This window comes from Oxyura jamaicensis, chromosome 1, assembly GCF_011077185.1.
Source record: "Oxyura jamaicensis isolate SHBP4307 breed ruddy duck chromosome 1, BPBGC_Ojam_1.0, whole genome shotgun sequence".
Taxonomy (NCBI): domain Eukaryota; kingdom Metazoa; phylum Chordata; class Aves; order Anseriformes; family Anatidae; genus Oxyura; species Oxyura jamaicensis.
Window position 1 is genome coordinate 198,472,849 of NC_048893.1, and position 22,399 is coordinate 198,495,247.

Consider the following 22,399-nt stretch of genomic DNA (forward strand, 5'->3'; position numbering starts at 1 on the left):
ATTTATCTTGTGCTTTGTAGGCTAGTGTGAGAGCTCACTGCATGTAGAGCTAAGTGATAACGACCTTGGGGGTTTTTGTTTGTCTGTCATCGTTTTTTTGTTGGTTTGCGGTTTGTTTTTAAAAAGAACAATATCCAACAGCACATACCTAATGTCCACATACCATATCTAATACTGTTCAGCTAGACCTCCTCAGCCTCTCTCGCCTTCCCCTTTTCCCTCTTACTCACAGCCTGCACTACAAGTCACCAGAGAATCTGCAAGAGGTAACAACTCGGAAGCAGTTAAATCAGGGTCTGTGTTTGGTTCCAAGCGAGAGATTTGATTAGTAATAAATAATAATGTAACTAAATGCTAATTAAAGCTAATAGTAGTGTCTCACACACTTTATTCTGAACTTACGATAAAAGCACTCCAGCAACTGGTGGCAAAGCAAATGCTTTTTAAAGCCCAACACCACCAACTCATCTATAAATCCACTTCAAAAGCCTTCCTCTTACAAATGAGATACCAAATGAGTAGAGAAAAAGAAAGCAGAGAGACTTTTCAGGAATTTATCCTCGCTTCTATTTGCTGCAATCAGAACCAAAACCCCAAACCAAGAAAAAGAAGATAAGGGATTTAGTTTGTGTTTGGAAGCTGATCCAAACAAGCCATTTTTATGCTTTTTGCAGGACCACTCATGCAGGGACAGGAGTAAAAGGATATTAGACAGGGCACTGTAACTGTCAGGACTGGTGATTCGTTTTTCCCCCCTTCTGTGAGAGGGTAAAATAGCCATAAAAGGCTTCCAAGTCAAAAGGAGTAACTGCACACACTACAGTCTGCACAAACACGCCACTTTGCTCATATCTCAGTAAGGCACAGAGAGAGAGAACTCTGGCATTTGCTAGAGAAATGCACCCAAAACTTTTATAAGGGCCAAGCCTGAGCAGGGAATAGGGATTTTTCTTTTTGCATAGCAGCTACACACAGGTAATTTTCAAAAATCAATCCTTATTTGATTGGTATACATAATGCAATAGAATTTTAAACTGGTTGAAGGCTGTAGTAAGAGTCATGCAGCAGACTAGTGAGGTTATACAGCCTTTCCCCACCCCTGTTATGATACCTGATCAGCAACAGCTTAATTCCTGCCTTTGGGGTTTCTCTAAATAGCGATGTTTTGGGTAGGATGAAGTAAGCAGGGGCATGAGGAAAAGGCAGCCTAGTTCTGATTGTGGTTGTGCACGTTGTTCTGTTTTAATACAGCCAGGCTTCTGGATAGGCAGAAGTCTACTGGCAATACCCTGATGAAAATCTCAGCTACCACCTTGCTGTGGGATCCTGGGAGAACGAAACTGGCTGTGGCCAGCACAACTCCTTATGGCTAAGGAGACAAACTGGCATTTATTCTGAAGCAGGAGAGGAAAACAAATTCAGACCTGGAATGTCAGAATGGCTGTACTACACACTTGTGAGACAAGCCTGATTTTGGAGAGAAAGGAGTGAAAGCTGGCAATTCTGGAGTTACTCACTAAAACATGGTCTTTGGAACCAAAACGATGATCCCAGCTGAACATCTTCTTGTGAAACACACAGGGCAGAGTAACCCTGCTCCATGTCATATTTCTCCTAAAAGATGCCAACAGCTGGGACACCAAACTAGCATCTTGTGCCTGTATTTCATTTAATATATGTATATATACACACATTATGCACTGAAAACCAAGTTCTTCATTCTTGTATGCTTTTCTACTACATCTCCTGCAGTCAACACACATTCTCCTACTATTAGTAGCACTGCCAAGCTCAAAATAAGCTTCATTTTACAAGTAATACCTGATAAAATATGTAGATACTGTCCAGACAGGCAGAATGCCAGTTTTCTTGTGCATTTGTTACTTTACACAAGCCTAACTTCATTCCTTTCAGGAAATCTGTAGCAGGGCTGTTGAGGTTGCAGAGCAGACGGCAGGTGTTTCAGGTCTGCCAGCCCTCATGGTTTCTGTTAGCTTCCACCTGCCTCATTTCTCCTACTGCCTTCCAGTGTTTGGTCAGCCTGTTTGCTTTCAAGGATTTGCATCGAAGCTCGCAATGGCCTCCCCTCCCTCTTCATACACAACCCAAATAAACCTGGCAGGGAAAACAAACCTCGAACCCTTCACAATGAAGGAGCGGCTGTCCTGAGACAAGACATCCGTGGCTCTAGAGCCAACAGTACAAGATGACCTGAATCTGAGGAGGAGAGTTTGCTAAAAGTACCTGCATTCTCACACAGGATCTGCCCAAATGCCACATTCCTAGTATGTCATAGGCGTTAAAAACCGATGTATAAAGCCTAAAAAACGACCTTGACCAAATGACAGACCACAGGACTCACACAGCAACTGTAAAGGAACAAAGAACCTGCATTATTGGAATTGATACCGTGTTAAAGCCTGGATTTCATTTTCGGATTTCAGACCAGATACAGCATCAAGAGCTATCTATGCAAAGACAAAAGTTTCTGTTTGGTGCTCATTTGGTCACATCTGATGCTAAAAAAAGTCACATTTGGTGCTAAAAAATGCCTATGAAGCAGGATAATTCCAGAAGAGATGAGCCTGTACTCTTTCCCCAGACAGATGCACGTTACAGCTCCAATAGGATCTTGCTCATGTCACTTTATTCAGGTACTTAACGTACTCAAGAAAGCAGCAACTGTGGGTGCTGCTTGAGAGCTTTCTTATTGCAAAAGGTCTCAGAAATTCTGCCCTGTTAAATCAGAGGGGGTTGGTTATATTAAATTGCCAAGGATAAAAATAAAAAAAAAAAATGTTAAGAAAAGAGAAAGGCCAGGTTTCATTTATTTGAACAAAAGTTATTGGTGAGTTGATGAGCTGGATTCCCCTGTATCTCTGGCAATGAGAAATGCCTCTATGAGCAAAGGAGAGGAGGGTGTGTGCAGCGGGGAAGCGTAGTCTTATCCTCGAGCTCCTTTGGGTGGAATACTCCGGGTTGTTCATAGTGTGATGGATTTCCTCCTGCTTCAGCTGGCCTGCCTGGCTAGAAAGTAGAAAGAAAGGACCCGAAGAGCACTGGGAAAGAGCTTTCAGAAGTTCTTGCTTTGGCTAAAGGCATCTCCCATGCAAGGAGCAGCTGGCCAGTGCGCACACACTCATGTAGACACCCTCACCACCAGCACATCGTGCTTCCTAATGAGTAAAGCTGTTAAAATTAATTAGAGGTCCCTAGTAGAACCAATAGATCCAGGTATATGATTTCAGTACAAATTAGAAAAACAGCACAAATTTCCATCAATAACTATTATTTTCCATTTTTTGCTGTACTATGTCTGAGAAGTATGCGAGAGCAAATTCTATCTAAAAGGAGGAGATACTCAGCTCTCTGTTTGCATTTTCAGCAAGAGTTCAAGTGACCCAATCTTTAGTATCGTACAATAAATCAATATATGGAGGTTTTTTAATCACTAACACTGGAATTAATTTTAGATTAAAAACCTTTTTTCACTCAATAAGCAAACTCCTTGTTGGCACAAGAGTATGTCCTAAAATACAAGAATTAAATTCACTGCAAAGGGAGTTTGGCTTTGTTTCACGTGCTTTTAACAGCTCCACAAGAACTGTAGGTTTTATTTTCTTATTAGTTGCACTTGTTTATTACTAGATTAGTTTGAATCAAAATCCACCGAGGCCTAGGGATGACATCAGTCCCCTGAGAGAAACCCCAGAATCACATTATTAGATGGCATTCCTCTGGCAGGATCTTAACATCCTTATACATAAATGTAGGGAAACTGAAGGGATGTACAGGTGACAGCACTGATCCAGAACCCCAGAAAGCTTTCAAAGAAAGCTCAGTGTGGATCAGAGCGAATGATGGCTAGCCCAAGATACCTCAATTAAATATACAAGGTGTCCCTCTGTTCACTGGCCAGGGCAAAAGGGAGAGCATGTACAAACACACTGTGCTCTTGCCTTGCCTGTGAGCCACATGCCTCTTCCAAGTGTTATTTTTCCAATAATTTACAGACACCCAAGCTTTTATCATGAAGTAGTCCAAAGATAACGTAAAGGGATTTATAAGAAAGAAAGGTGGTGAGCTGAACATCTTTTGCAGAGACTTAGCTTTAAAAATGATCTCTAGCTATCCTTAAAATATTTGGAAGACATACCCTGGAGGCAGAGCAACAAAAACAGGTAATTCTTTTCAGAAAACAAAAGATTAGTTTGGCAGCACCTGAAAGTCAACATCTCCAGGTTCTTTTGTCTTTAACCAGCCCTTTAAACTTGAACTGGTACCCATGTTCAAAACCATTTCCACTGAGAACCGTGCCTCTGTTAAGCAGGCCCTCAAAATTTGTGATATCCATCAGAAAAGCACTTGTGAAGCTTTTAAGACTGCATTCTGATGACAGTCACTGAAAGTCCTTTTCACGTTAGTCTGGTTCCACCAAGGCTAACAGCTCGCACTAATACCTTACATACCTCCCATCCTTCAAAATAAATACACCAAGAAAAACTACTTCCTTCTGACAGCCTACAACACAAGGAGCACTGCCTTGCGAAGCGACTGAATAAAAGGTCTGCTAGGGCTGAACAGGAACTAAACCCCATTTCTACGAGGGATTCCACACTCCCACTGACCTGTAGGAGAAAGTTAGGGCGTGTAACACCCAGCAGAACCCTGAGAGCCCTGGAGCCTTCTCTGAGTGACATCCAGCGCCATACCACCCAATGCATTACGGGGTGCTCTGCAGTCACCGCCCTCCTCACAAACAGCTCCACGCCAGTATTTCCCTATCGTGAGCCTCCCTCATTTACACAAGGAGCAAATAACCCCAACCACAGCCCACAAAGGTGTTTCCAGGAGCTTCTGGGGGAAAGGAGAAAGAGAGAAAGAAGGGGGGAAAGGAGGCGCAAGGCTGGCAGCACCTCCTGGGGTAATGGAACAAAGAGAGGCTTCTCGTCCTAGGCCAAGAAGAGGATGAAGTGTCTACTGATTTCTTTGCATCACACCTCTAGGAATTGGATTTCTCCATCAGCCTTTTGCCCATGAGAAAAAAGCATCATTATCCCCTTTCCTTCTGGAATGGGGAAGCAGGCATGCTGTTCCCCAAATTACCAGCTTAACTCAGAGCACCACAAAAGAAGCTGCAGGATGGGGTGAGCACCCGTTACAGCACACGATGAGCCAGGAATTCAAGCTGTCAGCCTGAAGAGGCTGCGTGGGCAAGTTTTACTTTCAGCCACGCAGCAGCAGGAGCTGTGAGCAGGAAAGGGACTCATCAGGCGACTTGTAAAATTCCACTACGAAGGTGCTCAAAGAGGATTTTGTCATGTTACCGGTTTGACAACACTCCAGAAGACAGCACACAGGCTCCATAGATGGAACAGGTTATTAGAACACCCTTCAAGCCTCAGAATTTCTTTCTAGAGGGGAAAAAGATCACATGAAAAGGGTTCCATTATACATACACACAAACAGCACTTTGTCAGGGTGTGATACTTGGATAACGACATTCGATCCCAGCTCTTAGAGTCCTCCAGGTGTGCAAGGCTGTAGAATTCCAACCAAAAGATTACATCTCCTTGGCTGGAGAGCTAACTGACAGAGTGTTTTAACGTATACCATATTTAAAAGCAAGCTCCATGTGCCACATTTACACAGGAAAATTGGTTTCAGATGTAAGCTTCCAGAAGTTATAATATTTGGAAACCAGAGGAGACATTCAGTTGTAGAAACATGCTGATTACAGGCTACTGCAACCTGCAGCCCTTTGCATTTTCCACCACACCCTGTCGAGCTACAACTACAAATGGCACCAGCCAAGTCACACAGACAAAAATACTTGTTGACAGCGTTTCTGCAGACCACAACTAAGAGCGCCCTTTTGGATTTGCTGCTCCAGGAGGATTCCTTTTTCCCAGATGTTCTCAAACTCATGGCTGCAATTACTTCTGAGCACTTTCAGACCTGGCACTGTGGTGCCATTCCAACAGTGAAGCCAGTATTTTCCTGCCGGGAGCAAAGAAAAGAAAATACCCCTTCTGCTACAATTGTCTCCCACTTCAAAAAGCAGAGAAGGGAGTTAAGTCTATGTGGCAAAAACATCTCCCTCTCAGCTTGCATTAAAAAAGTGGGGAAATGGGAACATTGCTAGTAAGGATTTGACCTCCAGACTCCAGTGAAGCACGTGCCTTGAGCAAAGATGCCTTTCTAACCAGGAGAAGCTACTTGTCTTTCCTTTAATGTTCTCGAGAGAAGAACAGTAGGGGGAATAAGCTAATAACTTGCTGAGTGCAGCTCACCAAGTGCCACCAAGACTGTACAAGCGTACTTAGCAAAATAAACACTGCTTTGGGAGCAAGTGGCAGGCTGCCGTTTCATTTCCTTTTGGGATATACCAACACAGATGACAATCATCAAAAAATATTTCTCTGCAGACAAGAAGCATCGCAGTTAGAGTAATTTCAAAAGATTAAATTAGGAAACATCTCTCCATTGAGAACATCACAATGTGAAAGAATCCTAGAGAAGATTCCTGAATTGATGAGAGAAAATCCAGCCTCAGAACAGAGCTGTGAACATCAGCTTGTGTTACAGCGCTTTGACCTTTCAGCGTGTAAAGTTCCTTTTTTGTTGTTGGGCTTTTTTTTTGGGTACTGAGTCTGATCAGAGGAAAAAAATAAAATTAAAAAGACTAACTGCTAAAATCCTGAGCAGTTAGCTGCCTGCGTTAGCTGAAACCACCATTAAGCTGCTGTTTGTACCAGTGTGAGTGACTTTCCCAAAGCCATCTAGGCAATGCTGTTTTGATGCACACATCTCTACTCATGGTAATTACCCTAACAGTAGCTCCAGGAAAACCTCCCAGCACACAAAGCATCCACAGTACAGCTTCCCAAACAATCCATTGCTCCCTCTTTGCGTTGTGGTGTCACAGAAGGAGCAATTTTCTGCATTAGCCATGGCCTGCAAGGACTTCTTTTGGCAATGAAGCATAGTGTCAGTTCCTCCTCTGGACTGTTACACCAATGCTCCAGGTATTTGAAGTGTAACTCCTTCACTCAGGCATTTTGCTGACTGCATCTACACCGACTCCTTTTGTTTGGGACTCAGGTGCTCTTTTTCAGGCACATACCCCCACTTACTACACAGTGCTTCAGTTTGCAGGTTTTGATACTTGGAAAGTAAATTCATTCCAAGGAAACTAACACAGAAGTTCTCTTCAGATGCATACCAACCGTGTAAGGTCTTCCCAGGACATCCCCGGGTGACAAGTCCCTTACCTGACTCTCTCCTCTTCAGCTTTTTTTAGCTCTGCGTCCCGTTGCAGCACCTTCATTATTGCCTCTTGCTCCTCCTCTGTTAGGAAGCTTAGGTCAATCATCTTGGTGGGAGTAGGTAGGGTTAAGGGTCCAGAATGATCTTAAAACCTGCCAAGGCTAGTCTTGGAGTCCCTTTTAAGGGTATAGAAAAGTCTTTTTCAGCAGGCACTGAGACAACTGGATCCTGTTACAGTCTGTGATTTAAAAAGCCACAGATCTGGCTTCGTTGCCGTGGAGTGAGCACATGATTCCCTAGACGAGAGACTCTGGGGAAGGCTCCACATTGCTGCTCGCCATTGCATCGATGTCTTCTCAGCTCTGCTTTCTGGAGTGACAGGTCATTGATCCAGCACATCCAGTGTTTAGGAGCAGCCTAATCATTCCCTAAAAAAAAGAGACAAGGAAGAACAATCTGTAAACATCAGGGAAGTTGTTTACGTATGTTTTTTTTTTTTTTTTAATTAAAAGAAACAAGTTTTTCAGTGTGATTAAACCCCTTTGTGAAGTTCAAATGGTCACTTCAAGTCAAACTTGTTTTACAGGCCTCCTGAACGAGGTGGTCACAATATATTCCTCTTCAGTATACTGAGTCACGCTGAAACTCAGAACCAAGCGTCATCCAAATGACAAAATTTGGAAATAAGTGCATTTTAAGCTGTCCTTTGAGTCAGCAGAACTCAGAAGGAAGGATTAAAAACAAAAACAAGAACACTGGGGGCTAGAAGTTGGGGGTTTGTTTCAATAGACTGCCCAAACTCCAGGAGCAGAAAACCAACCAAACAAAAGCCAACAGCAAAACAACAACAACAACAAAAAAGCAACCAGCAACAACACCCTAACACTTGAGCTAAAACTCCTGAGCTTGCCACGCTGGTTTCCTTATCATTAGCACATTTCTAGGACACCATTTCTGGCAGGTCACCAACCAAAAAGAGCACAAGATCCATCCCGTAAGGACAAGCCATTGAACTTTTGGACCCTGCTCCACTCCTACCACACTGTGCGCGCCTTGCCCTCCACACCTATCTTCCCACTCCGAGTCTTCAAAGACTCCTTCCTCCTTCCAGGAGATCAGAAAGGCAGCAGTCATCACAAGCCCCGGAGGAAAAATCCTGAGGAAGTCATCAGCAGGCTGCCAAACACAACATGTTGCAGCAGCGAGATGGGAGGAGGCTGGGAATGCATCAGAGGAATTTGTGTGCTCCAGTTCAGACACAGGGAGCGTGTTCCCCAGCGACTGCAACACCTCTTTTTGCAGGATTTTGTCTTGTCTAACAAAAATATTTATCACCCAAACGCTTCTCACTTCTAGTCACAACAACAAGCAACAATTTTACGAGATTCTTTCTTTAAATTCCTCCCAAATGGGAATTTTACAACAGCCTTTTGACCAAAATACTCTTTCCCCCAAAACAAACACTCCTCCTGCAGGGTCAGGTACCACGTTTGCAAACTCAGGATCCTTACAGTACCACGTGAAAACTTCTGGAAGCTGTTGTGACTTCCTGGAGAACAGCTCTGTCATTCTGACCTGCCACCTTGGGCTCAGGAGGAAGGGATGCATTTCCAGAAGACACGTATTGAAGTTTGAATCACTTCCTTTTCCTTTGCACCAGCCCCCGCCTTGGGAAGGAAAATCAGGGTATCCATGGGTGCCACAGGCTGCAATACAACTGAATTCACAAGATATAAATTTGGCTTTTGCTCTCAACATTTTCCTACTAATAGTGTGTAATTCTGTCAGGAATACGTGAGGGCCCAACCACTGTTCTGCAGAACATCTGTACTAAAAGCAAAGTAATTTCACTAACACGAACCTCACTGCTTTGTCCAAACCAAACCGCGTCCTTAAGTAGGAATTTCAAATGCTGCTTTGACCGTGCCCGCTCCCGAGTCTGCGAACATTCAGCCAAGAGGTCAGAACAAGGTACTGGCACCACGCAAAGGGAAACTTCAGCTCTAAAGGTCACAGCATTTCTTACAGATGCAGAAGGAAGCCACGAGCGGGTTGACGGTCATACCCCACTCACCCTGAAGAAGCCCCACAACCTTCTGCCCGTGGTTGTGGTTGGCTGCTACCTGAATCTTCTCCGTGATTCTCATTGGGATTTTGTTCCATGAAGTCGACATAATGGTATCTCAAACACCCTGCCATCAGTAACTCTGGCCTTTTGGAAGCAGATTCAGAAAATAACGATTTATCCCCGAATTAGGCAGAAGAAGCGCTCACTACGGAGCCACGAACACACACAACCCTGATTTTGTTCAGAACCTACAGCAGGTATGGCTATCAGCCTTGACCGTCGTGTGGAACTTTCCAGAGCAGCTGATAAAACACTCAGCATCTGCAGGGCTAAACAAAAACCCTGGATGCTTCCTGGCTGGCATGTGCACACGTGCCACAGTCCCAGAAACCCACATTAAAACCACAACCTGGGCAGCTCTGACTTGGAATCACCGAGGATTTTTTTTCCTTGTCAGTCAGGCAAGTTGTTTGCAGCTGGTCCATGAAGCCTGTAAGGAAACTGCCGCAGGAATAGAGCTTTTGTCTTCAAAGGAGGCTGATAGAGAGAGTTACACCTCTCCATTTAATTCAAATCCCTAAAAGAAACAGCAGGGTAGCCTTTCCATCCAGGCCCGGGGGAAGCGCAAAGCAAGGCCCGCTGCTACGAACCCTCCCGGATAACATCATTCTGCAGAGAAGTTTCCACAACTAACTTCACATTCCCACTTCATTTTTGGGGTTTCTCTCCACCAATTCACCTCTCACCCGGTAGATATGAGGGGATACAGCTCCTGGACTGAACATGAGCAGCACGGTGCCATGTTTTGCTAAGCTTAACACACCGTACCTGGCTTAATCGGGTCATGTTCTCCTCCCAGCTCTTCGGAGGAGGAAAACCCTATGTGAATTCTGTTCCACTTACCCACTTGCATTCATCCTGTACGCAGATTTGCATGGCATTACATTAGCTGGTTTTGCTCCTATCCTAGGTTAGGACAATAAACTTCCCAAGTCTTAAACTGCAGCCCAGGATCCTTTAGGTTCCTTTGCAAAGATAACACCATGATGCTTCAGTTAAGGCATGTCTGAGTACCTGAAAAACTGGCCCCTAATCTCTCTGGATAACCAGCTGGAGAAAAATAAATACATAAAATTCCCCCTTCAATGTGTATCATCCATACAGTGCAAACTATATCACATTTCACTGTGATAACAAGTCTTTAGTCACTGGAACCGTGCCAGTCACAAACAGAAGGCAGGACCTATTTCAGTCTCAGTATAAACGAGACAAAAACCTCTTTCTGTGCAGGGTGTACCTGGGCAGCCTCGGGAGACCTGCTGCTGACACACGCTACTGCAAGGCTGGCTTTCTGCAGAAGATTGCAAGCACAGACAGTAAAACCCTGTTGGCTTTGAATAAAGCACCTGTTACGGGTCAAAGGCCAAATTTCAAATTCAGCGTCTCCCTCCACTCCAAGTCACCCACCAGCACCCCGAGCTCAATTCTTCTGCTTTCCTTTTTCTTCTTCATCTGCACCTCTTTTACACGGACTTTTTCTTAAAGCCCCTGCAGGTGCTGAAAAGAATTGAGAGGTCTCAGCATTTTCTTTGGAACCACTGTAATGGGAAGTTTTCCTTTGGCAGGAAAGCTTTCAGACCCAAGTCCCACATACGACCAAAAGGTCCCACAGAAGACTGATTAAATCAACAGAAACACCACAGTGACTGATTTCTGGAGAAAATCAGTCATCTCGTGTTGTAGACTAGCATTTATAAGTCTTGATATATTTAGCATGATTTTTTTTTCTTAAATCCAAGTGAAACCACACCAAACTGCTCCCTTTCATAAAGGTTTTCTACTCCCTGTAATAAAAGGCAATCTGAAGTCATGTTTTCTGTAATTCCTGCATGAAAGCTTTTGTTTTTGCAATTAAAAAAAAAAAAGGCCTGAGATGCAGTGTTTCTCTCCCCAGCCTCAAGTTGCTCACAACTTCCAAGTGCTTCAGGCCTGGCAACCATCCAGAAATTGTCTTCTAAATGTTTCCCAGAACCTCCTCAAGCGGTTTTGTGTCTCGATGCCTTTAAGTTAGGCTTTACGTTCTTCTAGTACACAAGTCATAAGAGACAGACAACCTTGTTTGCCCTGCACCGAGCCTTATTTTTTCCCCTACCTTCTCCCCAGTAGGGAATGAGAATCTGAAATCTGCATTTATGAGCTACCGTATTAAGAGGTACCACAGTTATTGCTCTGGTTGTTAAGTTTTTACTCCGTGCATACATATGGGATGAAATGAGGGAGAGGCAAGGAAGAGGTCGGAGTTGTTTGCCACGGCTGACATTAAGTCATCACCAGGATCAGAAACCAACCGGCACAACCCCAGTCCAAATCAACAAGACTTCCTTCTGCGTGCAGCAGCCTCGTAACGTCGTATATTTACATTGCAAAGTTGCTTTTCAAGGGCTCCTCAAGCTGCTAACGCTTTGCTTGGGAGAAGCTGCCTTGCATCCAACGCCTTCTCACACGAGGAAGGCGGTGACAGCCAACCCTACGCCTTCGGCTGCTTTTTGCACCCTGGTTTGTGCCAGCTCCTTCAGGTGAACACACGGTTACCCTGGCTGACCAACTCTCACCTTCATCATCTTCACGCCGTAAGGAATTCAGTTTCAAGCAACCTACTGGCTCTTAACTGTAAGCGGATTTGGTTTCCTGACTATTTCTTCACTGCTCCAACACACCAGCGCTGGCAGCTTGGCTGAGCTGGAAGTCCAGACACAAGGCAACAGGAAGCTGAGGAAGACAGATAAACAGAATCGTGCAACTCAATTTGCATCTGCAGAGAAACTCCTTATTCTCAGAAAAGGGGTGACTGCGTTTGTACTCAACACACATGCTCAGGAAATAATTAATCCTTTATTTTTGGAACAAGGAAGCCCAGAACAGTAGGAGCAACGAGAGCTTTGCAGGACTGGCTGCCATCACCCTGGGGAGTAACATCAGGCAGGAATGGGAAAAACTTTTTTACTTTGGGAAAAAAAAAAAAAAAAATAGTAATGCTTTCCTGAACAAATTTGATTTTCCACTGACAATTAGCCAGTACAGTCGCAAGCAACTCAGCACCATCCTAGGCTCAGGGAGTATAATTTCTCTAAATATGATGCAAATCCCTTGGAGGGAGAACAGCTCATTAAGCTAAATGCCAGCGCTGGCACAAGCACAAGTAGTTTAAGACAGTCATGAAGATACTTGTGCAGGAGGTCAGAGCACTACGGAGTTAACTTCGGGTAATGGGGGGAAAAAAAAAAACTTTTACCTTTCAAGAGGGACTTAAGCTCTCGTTCAGGAATTTAAAACATGGTTGGCTGTAGTGGAACGAGCCTGAGCTTCAACACACAGGAGGAGGCCTGTTGTCATTTTCATTCTTGAGGGGGCAGAAGGGAAGAGATCTCCCAGTCAGATATGCATATCTGCAGCCAATCCAACTGCTCTTTCAGGAGGTGTTATCGGAGTGCTTTCAAAACAGTAACAGCTACATGTACAACATAGATCAGATTTCCAGCAGGCCCAGAGATTATCTTAAAGGGCTGTGTTTGCCACCATGTATGTTTAGTCAGTGGGAGGCAGCGAGGTTTTTATCTAGCTGGTCGTGAAGCAGAAGGTGGCGGTGGTACGGGGACCTTTGCAGAAAGAGAGGGTATCTGCAATAACAAGTTGCTCTTACAAACACAGAAATGATTTCTTTTACTCCAATAATAAACCTACATGCTCCCCTGTAGGATACTCATTACTATACATTTAAGGGACAGAACCTGCTTATCTGCAATTATAGTACCAGACAGCTGCTCAAAACAGCCACAATAGGAAGCCAAAAAAGATACAGCACAAACCTTGCTCACACCTTACCCTTCCTTGCTCACCAGTATCAAGATGACTCCAGTTGGCTTTAACCTGCAAAACAGCTGCAACCCTAAAGTATTCTTACTGATGGCCTCATACTAATAATATATAATAATTTTCCAGAACATTTAACATTACTAATTGCTGGGTTTGTAGCAAATGCAACTAGAGTAACACGAGCGCTTGAGGAAAACTCCACTTTTCTCCAGTGATACCTGCGTTGGTGGTCCACACTGCTCTGCCTGTGATTTGCTTTTTCTTGGGGTAAGAAGTCAAGGCCACCATCGCGTTGATATTACACGGGCAATTGTTCTGGTTTACGTAAAATTTACTCTGAACAAAAGAGCAAAGCATTAACAACACGAAGCAAAAAGCTAACAAGTGGAAATTGGAAGAAGAACAATTTGTTTTGGTTGTGGCCTAATCCCTTTAATAAGGCATGGCAGCTTGCCACTTCTTTTCACAGGGCTTGGATATTGGCAGCAGCGCCTAAGAAAGAGAATCTCTCTGCCTACCACGGTATACAGTCATTAGGCCAGTGGTTTCAAAAAGTCATAGTCTCGGGAATGGGAGGTTCATAAATTAAAGAGGAAGCCATGAGAAATACACCTAAATTGTTTTTTCCCTGTGACCATTGTTCAGCAGATTAACCAGAGATGCCAAGCCATTCATTCTAAACTGTCAAACGTATAAAACTACTCAAAGAACTTGAGTTCTTTACTAAACAGCTTCAGAATTACAGATATTCCAGCAAGCTAACATCAACATCAGTATCTCTCATAAATTCTGAGGCTCTCCAATTCTGGTTGTTTTTCCTTACGCATTATACCATACACGAAGAATATGTTCTCAGGACAAGGGGTTGAAATGCAATGGTGAAAAGGGCCCAGTCCTCCAGATCTCTGAAGGCAGAGCCCTGTCTGCTGTGAAACAATTGTTCTCCTCTCCCTGCACAGAAGGAACAGACTCCCTCCAAAATCAGGAGAGGGAGGGGGACTCACAGAACACAAGCTCCCATCAACACTTTTGTCCTCCACGCAAGCACTGCCATTAGATCCACATGGGGTCCTGCTGAAGAGTATTTTTGTCTTGCTTGAAAGAAGATTAAAATAAAACATTGTTATTTAAGAGATCGGAAGCAAACTGATTATGTGGTGGGAAGTTATCTCCTAACCGTACAACGCTTATCTGGCACACTTCTGCATTTGATGGGTAGCTCTTCCTGAACTTTTCCCCAACATAACAGGACGAATTCAAGTCCTAGCTGGGGAGTTTGACAAGGCAAAAACAATTTTCCTCAAAAAAAAAAAAAAATATCAGTCTCATAGAGCAAATAACCGATGAAGTCCTTAAAAGGTTTGGTTAAGATGTTGACACCTTCCTTTCACTTTAAAGGTGGTTTGTTTTACTTCCTTGATAAATTCTGCACTGGAATTGTAGGATGTGTTTTCTACGTCAATTCCCTCAATGATCCCCTTGGATGACCAATGAACAGTGATAAATATCCTGTCAACTGGGTTGACAAGTTCAGGTACTGGATAAATAACCTTGGCTAAACAATCTTTTCTACATGAAAAGAAAAAACACTGAGCTGCAGTTTCTGCAGTCATGGTGCAGGCCAGGCTGTTCGCTGACGGAGAAGGCCTTCGAACAACAGGACTTGACTAAAGGGGCTAGCAGCATCAATGCAAAGAATTCATGTTACTGATAACAAGCACGGATTTGCATCTCAATGCTTCCTTACATTAATGTTTAGTCAACAGAGCTGACAGCAAGACATTTTGTAGAGAGATTTCAGTCTTGGAAACCAGAGAGAAGACCCTTAAGTATTCAGTTTCTGACGAAGCTTGCAACGGGTTGACTGCAAAGCCTGTCCACATGTCTCTGATAATTTTAGCTCATCAATCATAGAAGATTCCAAGCTGGAAGGGACCCACAAGGCTCATCAAGCCCTACTCCTGGCTCCACACAGGACCACCCAAAAATCAGACCCTATGTCCGAGAGCATTGTCCAAACACTTGAACTCCAGCAGCTCAGTGCCTTGACTGCTGCCCTGGGCAGCCTGTCCCAGTGCCCAACCACCCTCTGGGTGCAGAGCCTTTCCCTAACCCCCAGCCTGACCCTCCCCTGTCCCAGCTCCATGCCGTTCCCTCGGGTCCTGTCGCTGTCCCCAGAGAGCAGAGCTCAGCGCCTGCCCCTCCGCTCCCCTCGTGAGGGAGCTGCAGGCCGCCATGAGGCCTCCCCTCAGCCTGCTCTGCTCTGGGCTGAACAAACCAAGGGACCTCAGCCCGAGCTGTCAGCCAAGCATTCACCCACTGCATTATGCGTTTATCTAGCTTTATGTGCAGAAGGATGCTGTGAGAAACAGCATCAAAAGCTTTGCTGAAATCCAGAGGGATTACATCAGCAGGTTTCCCTTAGTCAGCTAGGTGGGTAACTCTGTCATAAAAGGCAATTAAGTTTGTTAAACAGGACTTTCCCCTTGAGAACCCATGCTGGCTGTGACCAACAACTGCGTTGTCTTTCAGGTGGTTCTCAACAACCCCCAGAATAATCTTCTCCATAATTTTACCGGGCACTGACGTGAGACTGACAGGCCTGTAACTCCCAGGGTCTTCTTTCTTGCCCTTACTGGTAACTGGGACAAGGTTTTCCAGCTTCCAGTTGACTGAGATTTCTCCAGATTCCCAAAAACATTGAAAAATAATTGAGAGAGAGATCTCATGATGGCATCAGCCAGCTCTCTGAGCACCGTGGGAGGAATCTGATCGGGCTCCATAGACTTATGCATCCAGCTGGAGCAGCAAATCCTGCACAAGTTCAGAGACAGATGGAAACTTATTCTCACAGTCCCAGTTGTCCAGCTCAGGGCTCTGTGGGTCCCGGGGCCCACCACAAGTGCTAAAGAGAGGTGAAGGAGGCATTAAACATCTCTGCTTTGTCTGTGTTCACCTCACAAGCAGGGACAATCTCACCAAGAAACAGACCAATGTTATTATGGGACCCCACGGGTCCCAACGAGCAGGGGCTCTTTCCCAACCCTCATTCAAGTTGAGTTTATCAGCTGTGGAGGTCCATAGTTGCACAAGGACAGCAACCATCACTGATGCACTGATTTTTCTCCACTGTGTTTCTAAACCCAGGAACTTCAGGCTGCCTCTTTTACGCATCACAGAATTGCTCTAAAGTGCTCTCGCTGCCAGGTGCTCAGGTCACGGGTGGTGTAGCACATCTCTGCAGGAGGGCACACCGTGCCCTTGACCTTGTGCCTTGACCTTGGGCACAAAGCTGCCAAATCAGGAGGGCAACTTTTCCATCATCGTCGCCTCCCGAGGTAGGCTACTGACCTCATAACTTCACCAAGACAGCTCTGCCAGTAGCCCAGCACAAGCCTGAGATCACACAGAACGCTGTGCTCTCAGACACGATTAACCGTATAAACAAGCAGCTGCAGGAGGCAAAGTCAGCCCTTACTCACCCAAAACTCCCAATTTAATTTGTCACTGTAGCCCCCCTACTTTTCAGGCACCAGCCTTGTTACTGTAACTATGGCTTGGTTTAATGACTACTGTGTGCAAACAGCCAGCAAACAAACCAAGCCCTTTGGCTGTCCTTTCTCATGAGCTGACGGACTAACCACAAACCTCGGACACTGCTCAGGCACATTTCTTAGCTTAAAATTACCTACCTAACAATTGATGTAATCTGAAGGCTACTGAGAAAGCTTGCGTCAGTTAATCCAGTCCTCGCTGGAAGACACACACGTGCCCGAAAATAGGCACAGAATCCAAATACCAGCAGAAATCAGGTGCCAGCAGAAAAATAATGGCCTTTAGGAGTCCTGCAGCCAGAGAAGCAATAAGCGAGCTAAAGAAAGAGGTGGGAGAGGAAAAAATACTTTGGAGAAATTTACAGTTAAGTTAAAAACCTAAGTGATTAAAGAAAAGTTAGCCTACAGTCCACAAACTGAACACAGTCAGAATCAGGTCTCACCGCAATCACTAAAAATAGCTCAAGCTTTGCAATGAAGTTTTTAATAGAATCACAGAATGGTTTGGGTGGAATAAACCTTAAAGGTCACCTAGTTCCAAGCCCTCTGCCATGGGCACAGATACCTTCCACTAAGGTGAAAGCTTAGTGGGGTTTTTGCTGTTTGTTTTTAAATACATGAATAAAAAAGCTTGCTGTAGCTCCCTGTTAAGAGGAAAATCACTCATCATCCAGCTAAAACATCATTGTGCACTGGAAATCAGCATAACATAAATATTCCACCTGCTCCCTCAATCCTTCTGGCTAAGAATTCGAAACCAGCCAGCAGCAGCATCAGTCCTCCTTAATAGAGATACTAAATTGCCAGAATAACAGGAAGTCTATCAGCCATGAAAGCTTCACTCATGAGACAGCCCAGCCCGGCCGTGCAAACAGTCACATGCAGAAGCCAGTCTTTTCCCGGGTTGGCACGAGTTTCACGGAGTGCCTGCAGGCAGCCCCAAACTGAGCACCCGGGAGGATGGCTCTGGGCAGCTGGCACTGCGATACGAGAAGCCTGGAAAGGCAGAGCGGGAGCTGAATTGCTCCAGTTGCTACACGTGGGAGGTGAGGAGCAGGGAAGAGCTTCTGTAGCAGCCTGCCATTGCACTGGATGGGGCACAATGTCAAATTGCACCGCCTGAACGGGGTTTCTCACAGAAAGGCTGCTGACAAGCACACAGATGGGAAAGAGGGAGCCAAAGGCTGCGATGGAAATTGTTTCTCAGGTACAGTTAGAAAAATCCCGAGTTTAGTTTGTGAGTATAACACCTGTCCCTGTACAAGGGTATTTGGTTTTGCAGGAGTGGCTCATTCTTGAAGAGGAGAGCAATGCGAGGCATGAACTTTCTCCTGCCCAACGCCTACAGCACACTCCCAAGAAGCCCAAAACCCAAATCCAAGAGGATTCAAACTCACATCCCCTTGTTTACCAAGATATGACAGCCTACGGTTTCCTTTACTTCACTTTTAACCCTCCCTGGGGCTGTGCTACTGAGAATTAAACTCCCCAGCCAGCTGAGGATTAAACTGAATGATTCTTGAAGTTACATTGCAACCTTGCGAGCAGGAACAAGCACCCAGATCTACTTCCCAGAGTTGGGCCACCACGTCACAGACCGCGCTTTCCCTCCTGACTTCCATCCTCACGCTGCCAGCCCTGCCCCATTTTGCTGGGGGATTTGTTTTTAATCCAGGTCTCTCCATCTGCAGAGAAGTCCTCTAATCACTACGAAAAACAAGAAAAATGTAAAGGACGTTTCCACCAACAAACTACTGCACACTTCCAAAAAAGCAACCAACCAAACCTCATGCAGCAAAGGCAATCACAACTGAGAGAATGGGATGAGTATCCCTAGGTGGAGCACAGGGAACCTGCAAATTCAGCAAGGACCGTGGCAGTTTTGTGTGGGCAGAAGCACAACAGAGAGCCAAGGGCTCACTGCTTCAGGTTGTTCGGTTTCTGTCTAGGACTTCAACACATACCTTTCGCTTAAGGAGCCCAAAGTGCAATTACACAACCTTTTTCTGGACCACCCTTAATTCTTCATAACTGATGTCCCATTTTTAATGCTATTTCTGAAGGACATAAATCATTTAAACTTAGTAGATAAGAAAAGTATGGGGGGGGGGGGGGGGGGGAGTTTTAAGATTTAAAAAGCCAATTGTTTCAGCCATTTCTAACACAGAAGCCTTTGAATATTCTGATCTGCTCCTGGAGCTCCAGTTACACAGCTGAGATTACATTGTCTAACTGTAGTCCCCCCCCAGCCTGCACAGGAGGAAGTCACCGACAACTTATCAGTCGGAATCAGGCTGTTAGTAACACTGGGCAATTCCATACTGAGTTTATCGATATTCAGCTTGGTCCTTTCACAGGACAAAAGCACCTAGTAGCAAGTCTAAGGCATTGTTCTGCTGGTTACTCTGCAAATCTGGGTTCTTACTTTTATTTTTATTGATATACACACATGCATGCACAGAGAGGCAGCAATGTAAAATTTCTTTGACTGGGAGAGAGAAAGAAAGAAAAATATACTTTATAAGATTTATACTACAAAGAAAAAGGAATACAGTAAGGTGGAGAAAACCTTCCTCCCCCTGAAGTTGTTTGTTCATTTGGTATATATACACAGAACACCAAGCAGAATTTAATTCAAAATTAGTCTGGCATTACCCAGACTGATAAAGAGCCATAAAATAAGAAGGGATGAAAGAGGAGTTTCATTTCCCCCTCTACACGCTTCCCTCCCTCTCTCTCCCTGTTGTCACTGCAATAAGCAGTCAGGTTACGTGTGGCACAGCAGCTTTACACCATGAGGCAAGAATCTAGCACAGCCAGTTGCTGTACCCAAGTGAATTTGAATGACTCCCAAACACAAGAACGAAGCATGAATAAGTCTGCTAAAACCAGCTGTCAGTCATTTCATGTCCCTGAAAGCTAAAGACCCAGAGGCTGCTCAAACAGCAAATGCAACAGCATTGGCTCAATGTACAGGAAAGCCTAAGTGTTTGAGCACTGGGAGACCAAACAATTCAAGGAGCCTCCTTAAATTGACTTAGAGCAACCTAAATCTAACCTTAAATATAACAGCTGCTGGACTTTGAGCACCAAAAAAGTTACCTACTGCTTTTAGCATTTTTTTAAACTTGGTCATATTGAATTAAGAGCACTTTCTGTACAGAGAAAAATTCTTTACAATGGTACAAAACAAGTCACTACTGAATGAACTGAAGACTGACTTCCACAGGTCAGAACCCTCACTTTTAATTGAGGAAAAATACAATTAAACATTTTTCCTGCTGAGTGACTCTGACTTACTTTTCAGTTTGCCTGCAAATAATGTTTTATTGGTAGGATTTTGTCTGATGTTTCTCATCACCTTTGCAAAGCAGATTCATTTTTGTAATGAGCACAAGAACCACAGTACAATGTAGAAAACAAGCAACTCCTTTGACTTCTTACGCTTTTTAGCCTCCTGGTTAATCTTTCTTTCTAGATGTAACAGCTAATACCTGTACTTCTGTGAAAGCATCAGAGGGTTCCTCCAAGTACTAAACTGTAGCAGTACTTCCACCTGGGAATTCAGCAAGTGCTGCCTGCAGAACGACAAGAACTTATTCCAGAGAATGTAACTGTTCACGGTCCCTACTCCAGCAAAGGGACAAGTTCACACTGCTGTCATTCATTTTGGGGGGCAAAGGAGTGTTGTCTATTTTGGTCTTTGTCAGCATTGGTAAATAACGGTGATCTGTTTCACTGAATTTTAAGAGCCTGACAGTGAAACCGATACTTCATTATTCTCGGCTGCAAGAGGAAGGAAGTTTCCTTCACATGGGTCAGGTCCAATGCCAGGTTTGGAAAATTCCAAGACGTACTTTGTAGCCAAAGCAGAGGCCTGCTTCACCCATAAAGTAGAAGCAGACTAAGCAAGATGCCTTAGCGTTGCCTTGCTTTAAACCCATGCATAAGCACTGTAAAATATGGCAATGGGTAACAGCATACGTGCATCTTGTAACACTGTAGCATCACTAGTAGTATTTTATAACACAGGTATGCATAAATATACAAAAGCAAGTAACTGCAAACAGAGGAACAGGGGTTTGGGGTATATTTGCCCAAGAAGTGCACAGGAAAATACGTGCAAATAGTAGAATTTGCAAGATAAGAGCAAAGGAGGCAGAGCAAGCAGGAAAGAGGTGTGGTGAGAGCAAAACAGACCTGCAGAACAGAGAGGAGATAGCTCTGATGGAACCAGAACAACCCTGCAAAATAAATATGCTAGCACAATTAAGTTAAGTCAAACTTCCCAAAATAATATGAACTATGTAAAAAGCAGATGAGATCACACCCGGGGGGGGGAACATGACATTAAGCAAAAAAGATGGTCATTAATGAAAATCACAGAATTCTCACTTTGATTCCAGCACCTCCTGTCAAAGAGCTCTCAAGCACCTTACATTGACCTCAACAACTAAAATCAAGACCTGTGATTATCAGCTTTAAATACAGGGCAACAGTTCCAGGGTACTGGATATTCGTAACTTCACAGTTTTAAATTTCCTCTCCTTACACCTCTGAGAAAGCTCTGAAATAATCACAAGCGCATTTGACGAACTGCCCCCAGATCTACACGACCTTCATCCTGCTGCGATGATCCTACAAGACAGATCCACAACTGAGATCCTTCTACTCACAGAACTGAGCACCTCAGATTTTAGGGTCAGGTCCATCCCTGCAAGTCCCTCTAGAGACGGATTACAAGATGCAGTGAACTGTTTCAAAGCAAGTTTATTATTTCCACAGAGGCCACTAGCATCTCTCTCAGAGAGCCCTCTCTGAGCAAAGCGAGCCCTGCTTGTAGGGAAGTGGGCTCCTGCAGAGCTAGGTCCGGGGAAGTTGGCACAGTTACTCACCGCCCATGGCCACAAGGAGGTCTCAGCACACAGGGACAAGGTTCTCCACACCGGCCCCCAGCCACAAACCTCTCTTCCCCTCAGCCAGCCAAACCCCTCAGGCTCGGAGCGAAGCTCTGACTCCAGACCCCGCCGGGCACCCACAAAACCCCTCCGGGCAGCCCCAACGGGGCACCCCAACGCCTCTTCCCCGTGGTTTACCCCAGCCCTCCGCTCAGAAGCAGCCCAGGTTCCCTCACCCCGGCGGGCAGCCGCTTTCCCCGCTTGTCTAAGGAGAGGGAGGCGGCGGCGAGAGGCGAGGCGGCCCCGGCCGGCAGCCGCCGCGCCAATGGCGGCGCCGAGTCCCCTCAGAGCAGGGCGGCTCCCCCGGCTCCGGCCCGCCCTCACGGGGCTGGGCTCGGCTCTGGGGCACCTGTGGGCACCGCAAGGGCGGCTGGAGGAAGTGGGGACGGTGTCAGGGGTGTGGGGGACTGCCAGGGGTGTGGGGAGGGTGTCCTGAGTGTGGGGACTGTGCTGGGTGGGGGAGGCGGGAAGGAGTTTGGGGAGTGGGTTTGAGAGGGCACTGCTGAGGTGGAGAGCTGTGGAAGCTGGCTCCGAAGCTGGAATTTCACATCAAGACCACACAAATCACATAGAGTTTTGCTTGACTGGCTGCCTTGAGGGAAAATTATCCGTATTTCATTTTATCTGGTAATGAGTAAGCTAAGAGGCGCTAAGATACGCCTGTTTGCAGTAGACAC

The 22,399-nt window shown here is 45.1% G+C and overlaps 1 protein-coding gene across 2 annotated transcripts in view; it reads right to left on the minus strand.

Moving 5' to 3' along the window:
- SYTL2 (synaptotagmin like 2) overlaps nucleotides 1-22,011 on the minus strand; it is a 55,776-nt gene extending 33,765 nt beyond the window's left edge. Inside the window, exons 1-2 of one of the 2 annotated variants that reach the window (XM_035329715.1) lie at nucleotides 21,861-22,011; nucleotides 7,275-7,697 (exon numbers count right to left, since the gene is read on the minus strand). In XM_035329715.1, coding sequence (XP_035185606.1) covers nucleotides 7,275-7,375 — 101 coding nt within the window. In that variant the 5' untranslated portion in view covers nucleotides 7,376-7,697; nucleotides 21,861-22,011. Of the gene's footprint in view, nucleotides 1-7,274; nucleotides 7,698-9,460; nucleotides 9,472-21,860 lie in introns of those variants that run through there. The other variant, XM_035329724.1, reaches the window with a different exon arrangement.
- Between the last annotated feature and the right edge of the window lie 388 nt (nucleotides 22,012-22,399).